The 16,519-nt window shown below is 52.0% G+C and overlaps 1 protein-coding gene and 1 pseudogene across 1 annotated transcript in view; one reads left to right on the top strand and one right to left on the bottom strand.

Moving 5' to 3' along the window:
* Positions 1-16,519, bottom strand: part of EGFR (epidermal growth factor receptor) — a 48,698-nt gene that overhangs the window by 19,396 nt on the left and 12,783 nt on the right. The window contains exons 11-18 of the mRNA XM_025046817.1: positions 14,542-14,741; positions 13,429-13,561; positions 11,219-11,309; positions 10,070-10,227; positions 8,086-8,121; positions 5,250-5,391; positions 4,515-4,637; positions 3,803-3,901 (exon numbers count right to left, since the gene is read on the bottom strand). Of these exons, the coding sequence (XP_024902585.1) occupies positions 3,803-3,901; positions 4,515-4,637; positions 5,250-5,391; positions 8,086-8,121; positions 10,070-10,227; positions 11,219-11,309; positions 13,429-13,561; positions 14,542-14,741 (982 nt within the window). The remainder of the gene's footprint in view (positions 1-3,802; positions 3,902-4,514; positions 4,638-5,249; positions 5,392-8,085; positions 8,122-10,069; positions 10,228-11,218; positions 11,310-13,428; positions 13,562-14,541; positions 14,742-16,519) is intronic.
* On the top strand, positions 5,398-6,433 carry LOC102897274 (annotated as a pseudogene).

The following is a 16,519-nucleotide window of genomic DNA, read 5'->3' on the forward strand; positions in this document are numbered from 1 at the left end:
TCGGAGGTGAAGGGGGCCACACAGCCTGCGAGGGAAAGGTCAGAGGGTCCAGCTGACATCCGGCCACTCCGTGGGTGGAGGGCAGCCGGCCCCTCTCTGGGCAGCAGTGGGGGTACAGTGGGGACACCGGCAGGGGGCGCTCTGGGAGGAGGTGGGAGACGGAGACAGGGGGCGGGGGGCTCAGACAGGACCGGCCCCTTTTCTGGCCTTACCCCTTCCCCGGGCCTAGCCCAGAGGCCTCACTCCCCGCTCCCCTGCTGTCCACCTTCTCGGCCCCCCCATGCCCACGGGAGGGCCTCTGGCCGCCCTTCCTCCCCCGCCCCTGGCCACTCCTCTCCAAGGGGGCCTCCCCGACCCCCACTCCGCGTTACACTCTCCTGGCCTCTTGCTGCTTTCTCCTTGGGGAGTGGGGTCTGCACTGCCTGGGACTTGAAGTTAGAGACGCAAACTCTTGGGCTGCACCCAGGCCCACGTGGGAGGCCCCAGAGGCGGCGAGAACAGGGAGCTTGGAGAGGTCACGGTCACCTCAACATCTGAGTGATCTGGAAAAGCGGCCGCCCTCACCCAGCGCCCCGAGCTAAGGGCTGCCCCCAGCACAGCCCAGGGCGCCTCAGCCCCGGACAGCACTGCTGGACCTGCTGTCCACTGCCCGACCGCCCCCCCCACACGTGCCTGCCGCGGCGCGGGGGCAGCCAGCCTCAGGCGCGAGGGCCTGGGTCGCTCTCTCGTCTTCTTTCCGGTGGTGCCTGCCCTAGATCGAGGCCCGTGACCGCCTCCGAAACGTCAGGGCTGACGACGCTGAACTCACGCAACGCCGCAGAGTCAAAGCACTTCAGAGACCAGGCCACTTCCCCGCGACGAGAAAACCAACCCTGCAGCTTTTCCCACTGGTCGCGAAGCCTTTGCCCCGACACCGTCCCGAGCAGGAGGCGCGATGCTCCCAAGTGCAGCCTGCGTTTCTCTTCTGTTGTGAGCAGAGCATCGCAACGTTCAAGAGCAGATGCTTAACAGCTACGGACGCTCAAACTTCCCTAAGTCAGAAAGACTCAGACCGGGCAGGGCCTGTGCGCGCGTTTCTGCCGAGGCCGTTACTTGTCTGAAGAGGAGCCCAGGGCACGGTGAGCCAACGCGGACCAGACCGCAGGGCCCAGTGTGACAGTGGCCGCCAGGTGGGCCTCCCCCCGAGCGCGCCGCTGAACACATGGACGCAGGGCGCACGCCCGGCACAGATGTGAATCTGTTTCGCGTGTCCGTTCCGTCGCCTGCCCTAAATTTAAACTGGAAAGTCCATGGAAAAATTAATAGGCCATTGAATTGCCAGAGAAGCACAAATCACGTCTCTGCCCCAAGTCTGGGAAGCTGTACAACCATAACACCGAAGCCAGCCTCTGGCGGCGGCTGCTCCCGCAAGTTCTGCTGTGGATTTGGAACATGCTGTATTCATCTTGGAGGGGAGAAAAATCGGCAAAGCCGAGCAGTGTGAGCAGCCCAGCTGCTGTGGGGCCGGCGAGGAGCTGCCCGGGACCCGGGGGTCGGAATGGGGCACGCGTGTGGGTGCCGGCCGCACACGGTCTGCAGCCCCGCCAGGTCCCCGATCCTATTAGAATTGGGCCATCACTTCTGCCCCACCCCCCAGGCCCGCGGGGACGCTGTCTGGTTATGTGTCCCGTGCCGTGTGCGCAGAAGTTAAAGTCAATTTGTTCTGGGCTCTTTCTCTTGGAATCTCAGAGGTGCACCATGACCCACAGCAAGCACGCTTGCGATGCCACGACGGTCTCGGAATGAGCCGCCCAGCCGGGCGCGGGCTGGCAGGCAGAGACCGTGCTCAGGGACCCCGCAGGCCGACACCCGAGTCACACGCCAGGGTCTGTCGGAGGCTCGGTGACCTTGAAAGTCCATTATTTTGTCCCCATGGCTGAAATGAGCTTTGGTTCTTTCCTTCTTGCTCGTCTATCTCATATGGGAACCATTTTAGGTTAAACATTAGGGAAAAAAAGCTTCCACTAGATTTTAAAGCCCATCGGCAAAGGCACGTGTCTAACCTTAGCATTTTGAAACATTGGCAGTTAACTAAGCCGCCAATGGCAACGTAAGCCAGAGGCCAACCTAGGTGCTGCGTGCTGGGTCTCAGGGCCTGGCCCGGGTGGGGATGGCTGAGTGGAACCGGTTACAAGAGTGTGTGAGCATCTGAAGGAAGGCGCCTGACCGCATGGGGTCTTTATTTCCTCCGTCTTCTACTTCTTACTAAATCTGCCCCACGAAAGCAGATTTTCTCCAGGTTTAGAGGCCCGGGGGCCCCTTTTCAGTGAAAACTACTTCCTTCCCAAAGCGTAGCTACTGTCTTCAAAATCTCCCTCCCTCTGCCTTGTACGTATTGTTGAAATTTGCATTTCAGCCGCCCTTAGTGAAATTTTATTAGAAGGTCTCCAATAAGGAAGAAACGACTTAAGTCAGAAGATTCCGCAGGAAGATTTTCCTTGGCACGGCAGAAATGAGGCAGCTAGTGTCACCAGGCAGGGGACCTGACACGTGGCTCGTCCACTCTACTTCTCGTGGTTACGCTAATAGGAGCTGACGCTGTGTTCACAAGACGTCATGTTCATTTGCCAACCGTCACAGCGAAGGATAATTTTGTTTGATGAGTGTGTCGGCGATGCGGGAGGTTTTCTGTTGCTCCGTATCGAGGCGTCACCTTTCATTTAGAAGTGCGCCACGGTGGGACTGTCCTCGATAAAGGGAGGGAAGGCCGCCTAGAGCGTCTGCCACCGGGCGCTCGCCGTGTCCGAACGCATTAAAACAAGGTCCACGTGGCTTTGCTTGCTACACGCACGCTCTGTGGGTCAGAAGCAAGAGAGAGAAGCAGCGCATCTGACTCTTGTCCTTGGCTGTCAGGTGAACTAAACTCCCCAGATTTTTGAGTCAATAAACACCGTCATTTTCCTGTTTTCGTAACACACGCTGAGCCCCTTCTCCTCCTCGCTGGCTGGCTCTGTCCTGGGACATCAGTAAGCAGACGCCAGCACCGCGAAGCCCCAGACCCCAGGGAGTTTGCCGCTGGGTTCACCTGAGTATGTGCTTGAAGTGGGCGCCACCACGCCCCGGGGGGCCCCCTGTAGCTGCCTCTTTCTAAGACTGTGCAGCACCCTCTTTGGCTAGTCAGGGTCCAGAGAAGGTGGGGAAAGTGCAACAGAATTAAAAATAAAAGCCTAAGAATAATCTTTGGGACATCCCAAAGACTTCCTGCATGAAGTGACATGTCGTCTGCAGAGCCCGGAGAAGAACACTGACCTCGTTCTTGGGGAAAGCACACAGCATCACACTGCTAATTCCAGGCACCTCTAAAGAGTCATTTCAGAGATAACTTGACAGAGCAAAAGGAACACGAGTTTCAGAGTCAGAAGTAACAACGCGCTGGAGTCCGACCCACCCGAGCAAGTTTTTTTTTTTTTGCATCCCTTTCTTCATCAAAAAAAATATGGAGCATAATCTCTACACCGGAGAGTCACAGTGTGAGCGCGTGTGGAAAGCAGCTGGCACTGAGACCGGGCCCTGGCAGCTGCCTAGTGACCGCAAGTCCCCATCCTCGGGGAAATTGCAGAATGGAAAAGGTGAGTCTTCTCCCTAAGAGAAGGCCCGAGAGGGGCTTATACCAACTAGAGCGAGAAGGAAAAAGGACACAACACGTGACCACTCAGAAGGTGACAGCGAAGAGTCTCGAGCTGAGCGGCGTTCTGCCAGCAGGAGACGAGGCGGCGTCTGATATCCAGGCCCGAGGCCCACGGAGGACAAAGCAGAAACTCACATCAAGAATTTCCTTGTTGGCTTTTGGAGACGTGGCTTCTCGCAACTCCTTGATAGCCACGGGGATCTTGACCTTCTCGCCTTCTGGGTTCCAGAGACCCTACGACCGAGAGAGAGGGAAGATGTTACCTGGCGGCCATCACGGCATGCCACGTGCAACTCGTGAGCTGCATGGACTTCCTTGTGACACCGTCCAGAAGGGCAAGGGACAAGGAGCACAGCTCCGCATTCCGGGGCCATCGGCGCGTGGGTCAGAGCAGTTACACTAAAAAATCCTGGGCTCGTGCTGGTGTGGGGCGTTTCATCCTGAATCCTGAGATACCAGGTCTAGGCCCAACTCAAATGAGACTTTACACGAAGAGGGTCTAGAAGGAAATTAATTAAGAGGAAGCTGTTTTGACCTGGGCTATATTTGGATGCTGTCACTCGGTGGTAGGCGACTGTCCGTCAGACTCCGCCTGTGCCACCACCTCCTAAAAGGTGGCACAGAACAATTGTTTATATCTGTGTATAAGTCTCACAAGGCAGCTTATTTGTCACCATGGTTATAAAAGATCTCCCCTCAACAACTTGGGAAAAATGTTGGAATTTCCCAAACCCTTGGTGACACAAAGAGCTGACGGTAGCCGAGGATCCTTAGCTGGCTCACCCGGGTCGCAGGGGCCCCCAGCCCAGGTCCCCAGAGCGTGGGTGCCGAGTCTCGGTGCCCTCACCTTGTACACCGTGCCGAATGCGCCAGAGCCCAGCACCTTGATCTTTTTGAACTCCGTCTCCTTCAAGACCCTCAGGAGAGCCTGGTTGGGGGCCTCCCCACTGGGCGTGAGGGGCTCCACGAGCTGCAGGACACAAGGAAGAAGAGTGAGTGACGCTCGCTCAGCCTCCACGCTCCGCGCCCCCGGGGACGCGGGTGTCAGGGCGGTCATCACGGCCACGTGGTCCTGCTGGGGCACAACCAATGCAACCTCCGTTTCTGCGTCCAGGCCAACAAGTTGCATGGAGAAAATTCTAGTGAGGAACATTTTTAAAGGCTGGCCACTTTGGCAGCCCATCAGGCCCCCTAACATACAAGTGCAGAGCTCAGAAAGAAACAGCCACCGGCGGGGATGATGGCATTTTCCAAAGTCACATCTTCTCAACCGCAGTGCCCTCCAGAGAACTCAGCAGTACGTGTTCACACGGCCCTCTCCTGCGCACGTGCACACGCACTGTCCCTAAGCAGGACGGCACGCAGCTCTGCAACCACCTGCTGTGACTCGCCCCAGAAACGTTGGCTCACAACTGGATATTCGGAGGTCCTTTCTGGTTTTCCCATCACGAGATAAAGCATCGCGGCACCATTACACAGTCACAACGCTAACTTTTGAACGGCAAGTCTGCAGAGAGGGGCCTTCTTCCCACGGGGCGGCCAGGGCTCAGAGAGGGGCGCCCGGCCCACCCCGCCCGCTCACCTCTCTCTCCTGCAGCAGCCGGCGCAGCGTGCGCTTCCGGACGATGTAACGCCTGCGCAGGAAGAGGACGACCCCGAGGGCCAGCACCACCACCAGCAGCAGGCCGCCCACGATGCCGGTGGCGATGGACGGGATCCTGGGCCTGGGACAAGGTGGAGACACATGGGGGGTCAGATTTCACGGCTGGTACATTGAACTATCTCAGAGAGTTTGATACATTGAACTATCTCAGAGAGTTTAATCTGTGGGTTAAGTAAACACATAATTCCAAAAAGTGACTCAGATTTTTGTCATGCTTTTCCATAGGAATTTGTAAGTATCCCCAGCGTATCTGCATACACTGGAGGCACAGCACTCCACGTGCACGAGACAGGTCTTGTCTACTGGCTGGGCTGGGTGAAGAGGCCCTTTCGATAATGCTGAGGCTCCTGGGAGGGTCCTTGGCTTTCAGGATGGGATCTTAGCCTCACAGAATGCTTGACGGGTGAGCTCAGAGGAGGTTACAAAGTGACAGGATTCTGCATAGAAAGCATCCATCACTATCTCAGACGAGGGATGACATGCAGCCTCAAACCTTTCAAAGGAGGTTTTGTCTGATTTCCGGGAGAGTAAAACTCAGAACTCAGGTTCTGAAGCTCATCAGCGTTAGTAGATTCTGAGTTGAGAATCTTTATAAAGTTATTACTGAGAGCTGACTGGGTAAGGCCCAAGATGGTTGCGTCCACCTAATACTCTGTGAAGCCAACACGGAGGGTTCCTGTCATCTTGAAGGCCCCGTCTGGCTAGTGTGTTGCGCCTTCGTAGGGGAGAGACTGTAATAATGGCAGGGAGCCTCGCTAGGGGTGCAGGCAGATGCCTAAGAGGCTGGGTGCCCCCGGCCTGCACAAGCTGCTCTCTGGGTGTTCCTGGATTGTTACACATACGGCTCACTTTCCCACCCCCCAAAGTGGCTGATCATTGCAATGAGAAGAGGGCCATGTTCGGGGTGCATGATAACGATGGGATCCTGGGGAATTTTGAAAAGCACCCCAAAGAACTAAGCAAGGGCCCCAGATGGCTTCGAGCTTGGAAGGGGGAATGAATTGCAGCGTCGTATCTGAAAGAAGAAAATGGTTAGAAATTGAATGTTCGTTGACGACCGGCACGTCCTTCACGAACGGATCAGCTATCTCTAGAAACACTAACCGACGTGGAAGACAAAGCTGGGGACTGTGTGGAGGCTCATCTACCCCTCAGGGGAAAGGCAGCAGGACTGTTCCGTTTGAGGAAGGGGATCTGTACGTTCTCCGTAGTAAGATGGGGCTACTCTGAATTTGTTATCCACACGCTGCTTTCCTAGGTGTGGCTACTTTTACTTATTCACGTATACGTCTGACTCAGCCCTAAGACTTACAGTCTCAGCTTTGGACTTCGCCCCTTGCCCTTGGCAGTCTAAAAAAAACCTTAAAAAAATAATTATTGTTGGCACTTTTTGACATTTGGGTTTCATGTATTGAAAGTGGTAATTTTTAACTGGCCCATAATGCTGAATGTTAATTGTATTTTAAAAACACCCCTTCTACGCTGGAATGAAATGTAACAGAAAAATGGAATTATACTCCTGAAAAAAAGTTATTATTAAGTGTCTATGCCATTCGAGCTTCTGGCAAACTTCATCTTTTCAGGTGGAGATGATAAGAAATATCAGACTAATGAGCAGCATCATTTGCACATAAAGAATGGGCCATCGTCCTTTCGAATTTCTCTTCGGTGGGTCGGATGTACTTCATGAAAATGCTACTTAGAAGACTTTCTTCTCGGCGAGCACGGGGGTCCTCTCCTGTGTGACCCCGTGTCTCCCATTAATGCAGTTTGAATTAATGGGTTTTTACTGTTTCGAAGGGACCATTGAAAGATTCGAGGAATAATGTGCTACAGAGTCTGTGTTACATGGGTAGCCGTAGGAAGGTCGAGTAAATGAAAACTGAATGACAAAAAAAAGAGTAAAAATAACAAAGAATAGTTCTCAGAGGGGAAGTGATAAAAACCTCACTACTGAGATGTTGACTGTAGTAAAAAAAAAATAGGGAAAAGTTTGTTGTGTCTTCTCGGGCTCAGTGAAGAGGTGGGGATGGGAGGGGCGTCTTTGTCTCTGAGAAACTGCCTTTTCTGTCTTCAATGTCTCCCGGATAGTGTGTGTGTGTGTGTGTGTGTGTGTGGGGGCTCTGTGGACACGGTTCTGTGGCAATGATAGCGGTGCCTGGAGGTTTGGCCAGTGTTCGGGGGAATCTAGGATGGCAAACATGTGTCCCGTGCATAATTCAGGCTCCGCTCTAGTCCTTATTAATCGATAATACCCCTCTTTCGTGCTGTCTGAACAGGAGTGCCCGATTCTGGGTGTCTCGTGGCATGTCAAGCAACGACAGCCAGTTGATCGGAACTGAAATGCTGAAGGCAGGAGTGTTGACCAAAGGCTGTTACGGGAGAGAGAAAATGCCTCCCCCGAGCTGGAGCTTTGCCATCTGACAGAAAGGTCATTTAACCCAGGCCTGTGGCACGGCCAACTGGCCAACGAGGGCAAGAAGAGACGCTACAGAATGAAACTGGAGCAGCCAAGGCGGTCAGAGGTGGGCCACGCAGAGCAGCAGCGACTGGCCCCTGCGTCGCGTCTTACGTCCCCTCCAGGGAGCACCCCAACCAAGCAGGCAGGCAGCGGGTGGGACCAGCAGGTGGCCTCTGCTGGGGACTTCCCGCTGGCCCAGAGCGGGGTGAGAACCCGACAAGGTCACAGGAAAACATCGTGGCGTGCTCTGGCTTCCCCCACGGGGCCCGTGAGATGTGGCCCTGTGACACTTACCCATACGTGCAGCCTTCGAGACCCGGCCCAGCGCAGCTGTGGGGAAAGGGAGAGAAACACACACGTCGATCACCCTCTCCTCTAACGCTCTCTCTCGGAGGCTTTCATGAAACCATCGGCCACGTGTGCCGAGTTACTCTCAATCCTTAAAATCACGCTGCATCTCACTTTGGGGGAGGTGGTTCATCACTTGCTTATGATGCCTTTATTCATTGTTTGTTCGCCGGGCAACTATTTTCGAGTGTCTACGCTGTGACAGGAACTGTTCTGGCACCGAACAAAGCCAGTTACGGAACTGTTTTCACTACGATTTTGACATAGGTGCGGCTGTCCCGAAGCGGGCTCGAGACTGTCGCCACAGGCATGGGAGGGGAAGGAGCAGACGGAACTCCTCACTGGGCCATACTGGTGGGGGGCGGGGTCGGCCGGAAACAGACGCGTGAGGTTAGGCACGTGTCTCAGCACAGAGAGTTCAGACCCCGAAAGCCGGCTTTATCCTCATCCGCACACCCGAAACGCCCCCTGAAGCTGAGACAGCATTTGTCTCAAGGAGACTCCTGACTTGCTGGGCAGCACTGGCCAGTACAAATGTCAGTAGGAAAATATTGCAGTTAAACGGAAAAGACGGATGTGTAGGGCCTGGGGATTTCAAATGCGGGAAGAGGACGGCGGGGTGCTCGTCTGACACGCCATCTGACCCAAAACGTTTCTGTCTCCTTCCAAGGGCTCCAAGCTCTACACCCCGCACTTGGTTTTGAGGGGACTCTGCAGCCTCACCCCTGCAGTGCGTTCAGCCTCCTTTCCTACGCCAGATACGCGGCTTTTCAGGCCGTAGAAGACAACAGAAGGTCTCGTTATTTCACAGTCTATTCCCTTTTAGGACACCCCAAATTGTTAAAGACAAAAACCGTTCACTGATGGACGGTGCTGATAAAATCTGACCCTTCTCGCCAGCGTCCCCCTGCCCCCCATAAGGCAGTCTCCAGACAGCGATACAGTGGGAATACAGTGCAAAGTGGGCGCAAATTGAAATTGCAAATTTGGGACAAGACACGGTTTCACGGGCCTCTGAAAGTGCTGCTGGTAAACCACACAGATTGCTAGAGGCGGCTGATAAAACCCATCGCCACCACCAGTGCGAGCACTGACTGAGGGCTCGGGTGTTCCAGGCACTACTTTAAATACGCTGAACGTAGTCACTCGAGATCACAAAAACCCTGTGAGCTATGCACCCTCCTAAGTTACACGAGGGAAGCGAGGCACAGAGAGGTTAAGGCACTTGCCTGAGGCCGCACAGCTAGCGAGAGATGGATGGAGAGAAGAAAGAATAACCAGTTTCGAAGAAGGTCAAGGATTATGAGATGCGTACAAACAAATGTGAAATATTATGTATTTCTCTTTCTGGGAGGAGTCTACTTTGATCACCAAATTTATCATTGCAATAAATAAGATACATACATTCAAAGTGCTTCCACTAAATACGGTCAAAACGGTTTGAATTTCCTAAGTAATAGCTTGGCCAGCGATCAACTAGCTGACAGAAAAAGTGTCTTTAAGAACATTCCAGGAAATGCCACCTTTCATGAACTGTAGAACAACCATAGAAAAATTCCCGTGTGAATCCCGGTCATCTGCAAAGATGCGCAGAAAGCCTTGGAGACGTGGCAGGATGCAGGCCGTCACGCCCTCTGTCACTTACCCCTTCTCGTTTGGACATGCTGGCCCTGCAGGACAGAGCCCTGGCAGCATGAACACCACGACAGCCCGAGAGGCATCCCCACTAGGACCGGCCACCACGGTCTGCCCACGAGCGCGTTATTGCTGTGGTCACACCACGGGGCCAAAACGCCCGAAGCACTGACTCCAATCTAAACCTCTGAAGGTATCACCCGGAAGTTCTGGAGGCGTTTTACATCTACGAACGGGCAAGGCAGGAAACGTTTTGTTCTGCATTTTCCTTTCTAGGGCCAGAGTTCCCACTCACCCGTATGTACAGTTTCGGTGGCACAGGTGACACACGTGATTGGCATCTGAGAACTTCCAGACCAGCGTGTTGTTTTCTCCCATGATCCCAGACGGGCAGGTCTTGACACAGTGGGGGCCATCGATGTAGTGGGCACACTTTACACACTTGTCTGGTCCCTGCACCAAGGTGGAGAAAGACATTTATACAGGTCTCTCTCTTTTACAAAATGAAAGATACTTTCTACTTGAAATACTTATTGTGAAAAAATCAAATAACATAGGCATTCTCGGTGTGGAAAACAAGTCTGTCTGTGACTGTGCTTGCTTGATGTGACCTCCATTAACAGCTTAGTGTAAAGTCTTCGTGGCCTTAAACGCATATATAAAAACATAAAAGAAACTGTACTATATACGTTATGCGTTTTGCTTAATACTTTGTGGGCGTCTCGCCTTGTCAAGACAACCCTGATTGGCCTTCGTGTATATTTGTACTCGTGCTGGTCAGACAGACTTCTTTGTATATCATTTCTGAGGTTAAACAGAGGCCCTTAGGGAGCCAGACTTGCTGAGGCAAATTTAAGAAAACACCATCCACATTGGTCCCGTGAGAAGCAGGTGGCAGGTAAGGGCAGTGGCGGCTGCCTAATTCGCCGTGTAACATGCTGAATTTGATTCTGTCTGTCAAACATGGAATACTGAAGTCTCACTGCCTCTCTAGAAGATTATTACTGAACAGGTAGCTGTGAAACGGAATCTCGAAAAGTCTTGCTGTGCGTTTCTTTAAAAATCCTTCCAATAATTGTAAACTAATATTAAAAAAGAACTTGATGATGTTTGATCAAAATGATAAAGCAATAATGACATATGTCAGGAAAGTGGAAAGTGGCCAGCGACATCCCCAGGCCACCACGGGCTTCCTCGTTTCGTGGTGAGAGCAGTCGGTGTTAGTTTGGGGACAGGGGACAGAAAAGGTGACGCTCGTGTGGCACGTTGTGTAAGGACTTTGACGCAGTCCCAGCCCCGCAACCCAGCTGCGGGGTCACACGGCCTCTTGTTTGGGTAGCGGGCTTGGACGGCTGTTCCTAGCAGCTACCGGGTGACGTTGGTCACCTCGGTGGCTCTCCACCCGCGAAGGCTTGTCCCTATGACACACGAGTGGGTCACTTACGCGTCCCGTGCAGGTTACGTTCATGGCCTGGGGCAGGCATTCTGGATGGCACTGCACGCACTCAGAGTTCTCCACAAACTCCCTGGGCTCGCTGGGAGAGAGCGGGCAAGAGAGAAAACGAATTAGTGACCCCCCTCGAGACCCCGGGCAGTTACGACGGTCCGAGCTCATCCGCCTGAAGTTTCAGGCGACACTAATCACCTCTCTCAGAAATTCACAGCGATTTTAGGTACAAGTCCATCATCGGGGATCTGGGACCTCCCTGCAACGTAATAAACTGCTTCGAAACAAATCCCTGCTCATCTTCTCCTGGAATAAACACTCTCGCTTCGTTTGTAACCAAAACACCTCGCCTACATTTTCCTACGGGCGCGATTTTTGTGTATTCAGGGAAAAATCAGCCAACCAGCGGAACAAAGAGAATGGTCCTTGAGAGGCAGCCCTCCACTCTCGAGTTCACGGATATTTAAGTGAAGGTGGGGACAAACGCTCACTCTAGACCAGCACACACGGGAAGAAGGAAAGAGCTGTTCGACTCTGCTCAGTGGTTGTCACCAAACGCCGCGAATATGGAGCGCACATGTGATACATTTGGCTTGCAATACTTTCGCCCCTCCTCAAAGATGTACAGGCCAGGGTCACACAGGAAGCTGATGTCTGATCAAAAGGAAAACAGTGTGACAGCTGTTAAGACTGAAATCTGATGTTCACTAACGGGTCTTCACGCCGGGCAGTGAACAAGGAATGTTTACACCCAAAAATGTGTCCCATGAGTCTTCCCGTTCAGGCAAATGGCATCACTTAAAGCAAACATGCCACATTAGTTTTTCCTGTGCTTCTTCTCCGGGTTAGCACGCCTGTTGGGGGAGCCAGCCTTGCAAAGGAAGTAGGCACCGCTGGACCCAGTTCTCTAGCAGAAAGACACAGGCACCAGTGATGTGCCTATTTTAATTTCCTTGTCTCTTTAAAGAGAAATGAAAACTAAAAAAGTGAGGTTAGTGTCTATCTGTAGCAGCGCGAATTGTACCAAGATTTCTTGCTCGTTGAAGTAGCACTGTCCATTATGCAAATTCCTGTTAGGTCAATGAGCCTATCAGCTAAAAGTTGCCCATAGAATTGAACGAGGTCTTTTCATCCTGCTTCTCAATATTTCTGGACCCAAACCGTGGCCCAGGCCCTGACAGGGAAATAGGAAGGAAGGCTTCCGGTAGCCATCTGTAATCCCAATCGTGAAATTTCCCTCTGTCTCTAAAATTTTTTAAAATCGCCCCTGCCAATCTCTATTCTTCAATTTTTCTTTCCTGTTCATTTGTTTCTCGTCGTTATTTGTGGTCATGCAAAGCTCTACATCAATATTAGGATTCCCATAGAACTGACAGACTCCAATTTTTATTAATGGCAAATAAACTCAGCAAGCATAATATCGTGAACGTTCATTTCTTTGTCCGTGGTTATATTTAAAGTTATTTGCCCTGTTTGGCGTTTCTTGAACATAAGACGCAAACTAATCAGGGACTGTGATTCGTAGCGCTATGTCTGACACATCAGGAATGGCGCACGGTCTTGGCCTCATGCAACCACTGATGCCTGGTCCATTTCTCTCGGGAACTTCGTACCGCTTAGTATAGAAGGTACGTCCAGAAAGAGGCTCCGTAAATCATCGGAGCGGATTCAGTAACGAAAGGGTTTGCTCACTTCCTTTTGTAATTAACAGCTACCAGCAAAACGAAACACAGGAAAAGGAACAAAAGAAAAAGATCCAAACCGAACAACTAGAAACCTATAGAAACAACCTTAAGTCGTCGTCGTCATCGTCATCATCATCATCATCATCATCATTGCTATGATTTTACCAAAACAAAGGGGTTAAAACATGGCGGCTCATCATCATCATCATCATTATTAGTATGATTTTATCATCATCATCATCATCATCATCATTACTATGATTTTACCAAAACGAAGGGGTTAAAACGCGGCGGCTCATCATCATCATCATCATTATTACTATGATTTTACCAAAACGGAGGGGTTAAAACACGGCGGCTCATCATCATCATCATTATTACTATGATTTTATCATCATCATCATCATCATCATTACTATGAGTTTACCAAAACGAAGGGGTTAAAACATGGCGGCTCATCATCATCATCATCCTCATTACTATGATTTTACCAAAACGAAGGGGTTAAAACATGCGGCTCACCCCTCCAGGAGGTTGCACCTCTCCACGCACTCCCGGTCACGGCTGACGTTCCTGCAGGACACACAGTCCTTTGGCTCCGGGCCCCAGCAGCCCTCTGACGAGCAGAGTGGGTTACAGACATGGCCCGCGGCCTCTGAGAAGACAGAGTGAACCCCAGGAGTCAGTGACGGCATGGCCACCCGAGGGATCAGGTGACACAGCGCCTGTGGGGGAGGAGCTGGGTCCCCTGGGATCTGGGGCTGCGCAGACGCGCTGTGGGCCTTGGAATGAAGCAGTGACACAGAGAGGGGCTCCAGAGGCCGACTGCAAGCAGCCTCCTCCCTGCGGGGTGCGGAGGGTGCCGGGCCTAGACCTGGGCAGTGCTTGCTGACTAATGCCAAAGCCGACGGCAGCGGCAGGCGAGGTTTGCTGGGGGCTGCTCGCCGTGCGTGAGGCACAGCCCGAGAGCTTTACACACAGAATTTCGTTCGATTCCCTCAGTAGCTCTGTGGTGTGGGAATCACTATTCTCTCCATTTCGTGGATGAGGAAGCTAGAACCTAAAGACACTGAGGAAGTCGACTAAAGTCTCGAAGCCAGAGTCGGGACGGGCACTCAGATTTGCTTCGGACAGTGGCCGGGGTCTCAGCACCGGGCCATGGTGCGTGACCAGCTTCCAAAGCTGGCTCTGGCTCTAAACACTGGATAAGACATGCCGGCGTGACACATTGATCCCGTCGTGCATGTGTGTGTGTGTGCGCGTGTGTGTGTGCACGTGTGTGTGCATGTGTGCGCGCGCGTGCGAGCTATAGTCATTAGAGGCTGAAATGAGCAGAGAGGAACCTATGGCTAAAATGTAATATAATTAATACAAATTTAGCGCTGTCAATTAGAAATAATTGATAGCCTAACTCTCAGGGTAGATTTATCCTATTTTAAGAGAATGACCTAGAAACAATTCTGAGGAACTTCGCATGGTGATGTCACAATTAGGAGTATATAGATTTCTTTTCATTGCTTTCTTCAGGAACGAAAAAAGCGAGTTAACTGTTTGGGACTGGCCCTTCAAGAGTCGAAATCAAAATAAACGACCCACTCGATCCCTCTCCACGACGAAGCCAACGCGATTACTCACGGCAGTCTCGTCCATTCCTATTGTTTATAATCTTGGTTTTCTGGCTGAAGGTCCCAAATAGGTTTTGCCAGCGTATGGTGTCTGCGTAGCACAACTTCTGGTTCCCCGAGATGACCACGTCTCCGTCACTTATCTCCTTGAGGGAGCGTAGTCCCAGCGACGTGATGTGCAGGCCGACGACCGCGAGAGAAAACTGGCCACTAGATTGGAGAGAAGAAAACTAAAGTGAAACATGATAAAAACAGAATGTCGCTCAAACGTTGATCTCGTTTTTCTGGACCACTTCACATTCACCATGAACTGCCTTCTGGTCATCGTGAGTCACGCTGCGAAAGGCAGGTACGGTAGCCTTTGAAAACTGTGTTTTTTAAACTCTTCCAGGGAAAAGCTAGTTCCTTATTCTTGTAGCGTCTTTAATCCCAGTGGCAGACTGGGGCTGAATAAATGTCTTAATATCATTATTTTATGTATTGCATTGTTATTTTGCCTGGGAAATGAGAACATGTTCTAACCTCTCAAACATCCAAATAGACTTCAAAAGTCATAAGTTCATTTCTCCACCCGTTCATCCATCTATCCACCCATCCATTTACTGAACAAAGATTTGAGGTAATATGTGACTAACTCTATGGAAGTTATGCGTGTATTTCTTACTCTCAAGAATCCCTTTGTCTAGTGCAGATACAATCATATGAGCAGACAATTTTAGCTTGGCACCCTGAGTATAGGATAATGGGCATTGTAGAGGCAAAGCGAAGGGGCATCTAAGCCGGTCAAGAGAAGGATGGGGTGGCTTCCTGGAAGAGGTGACGCCTGACTGTGAAGACATCTAGAGCAGGATCTACGCTATTTTCTTCACCACCCAACACTGCACTAGGATCCTACAAGGCGATCAATACGTGTTCATCGAGCGACTGGACGAAAGTTATTCGGATTAAAGGGAGGGATCCCCAAGCCACCTGAGGAGCAGGAAGACAAGACAGTCCATGACGGGGGCTGAGAACCAGGCGCTGCAGCCGAGCGGGAGCGTGGAGGGAGGGAGGCCTGAGAGAGGCCGGAGCAGGGCGCAGAGGCGAGCACAGGGGCCCGGGCGCCGTGCAGAGGGTGCGGGCCAGCGTGTGCAGGCGGCGGCAGCACAAGAAGGAGACCTGTCTGCGTGGGCAGGAAGCTCCCTGGACGTCAGGACAGGGGATGGGCCGGCTGAGGCGGCGCCGAACGAAGAGCCCAGTCACCAAGGCTCGAGATGACGAGGCTTCAGCGTACGTTAGAGACTCCTCTCTCCTGTTTCTCTTTCAAAATGGCCCTTTCGGGGGTCAATTATGGGAAACAGGTCTCATAATCAGACTGTTTTCAAGGCAGGTTTGACCAATGGCCTCCCAAATTCTTTCTCAGCACAAAATTCATCCTTATGCTTATTATGTTAAAGGTGTGTGTGTGTGTGTGTGTGTGTATGTGTGTGTGTGTGTGTGACTGCTGGAGTGTGGAAAGCGGAGATTCTGAAAGAAACACTTGATGTCAAAAAGCCTCTCCTGGAGTGTGGAAAGCGGAGATTCTGAAAGAAACACTTGATGTCAAAAAGCCTCTCCAGTCCCCCTGATATGCTGAGCTGATAAGGACGTGTCACCTCAGGGATCCTCTTGCTAAAAAATGCACAACCCTAATCAAATCATGAGAAAACATCAGCCATTCTACAAAGTGCCCGAAGAGCACTCGTCAAGTGTCAAGGCCACAGAAGGTAAGGCCAGACTTGAGGTTACCACAGATCGCAAGGGACTAAGGGGCCAACAGCTAGATGCAGGGCGGGGTCCTGGATTGGACGAGGAACGGTACAGGTGTTCGCGAGGAAACCGGTCAAGTCTGACTGACGTCTGTGGTTAAACAGCGCTGGGCCAGTGCCCGTTTCTTCGTTTCGATACCTGCCCTGCGCTTCTATGAGATGCGCACACAGGGGGAAACTGGATGAAGGACACGTGGGGAC

This window comes from Pteropus alecto, unplaced genomic scaffold (assembly GCF_000325575.1).
Source record: "Pteropus alecto unplaced genomic scaffold, ASM32557v1 scaffold21, whole genome shotgun sequence".
Lineage (NCBI taxonomy): Eukaryota > Metazoa > Chordata > Mammalia > Chiroptera > Pteropodidae > Pteropus > Pteropus alecto.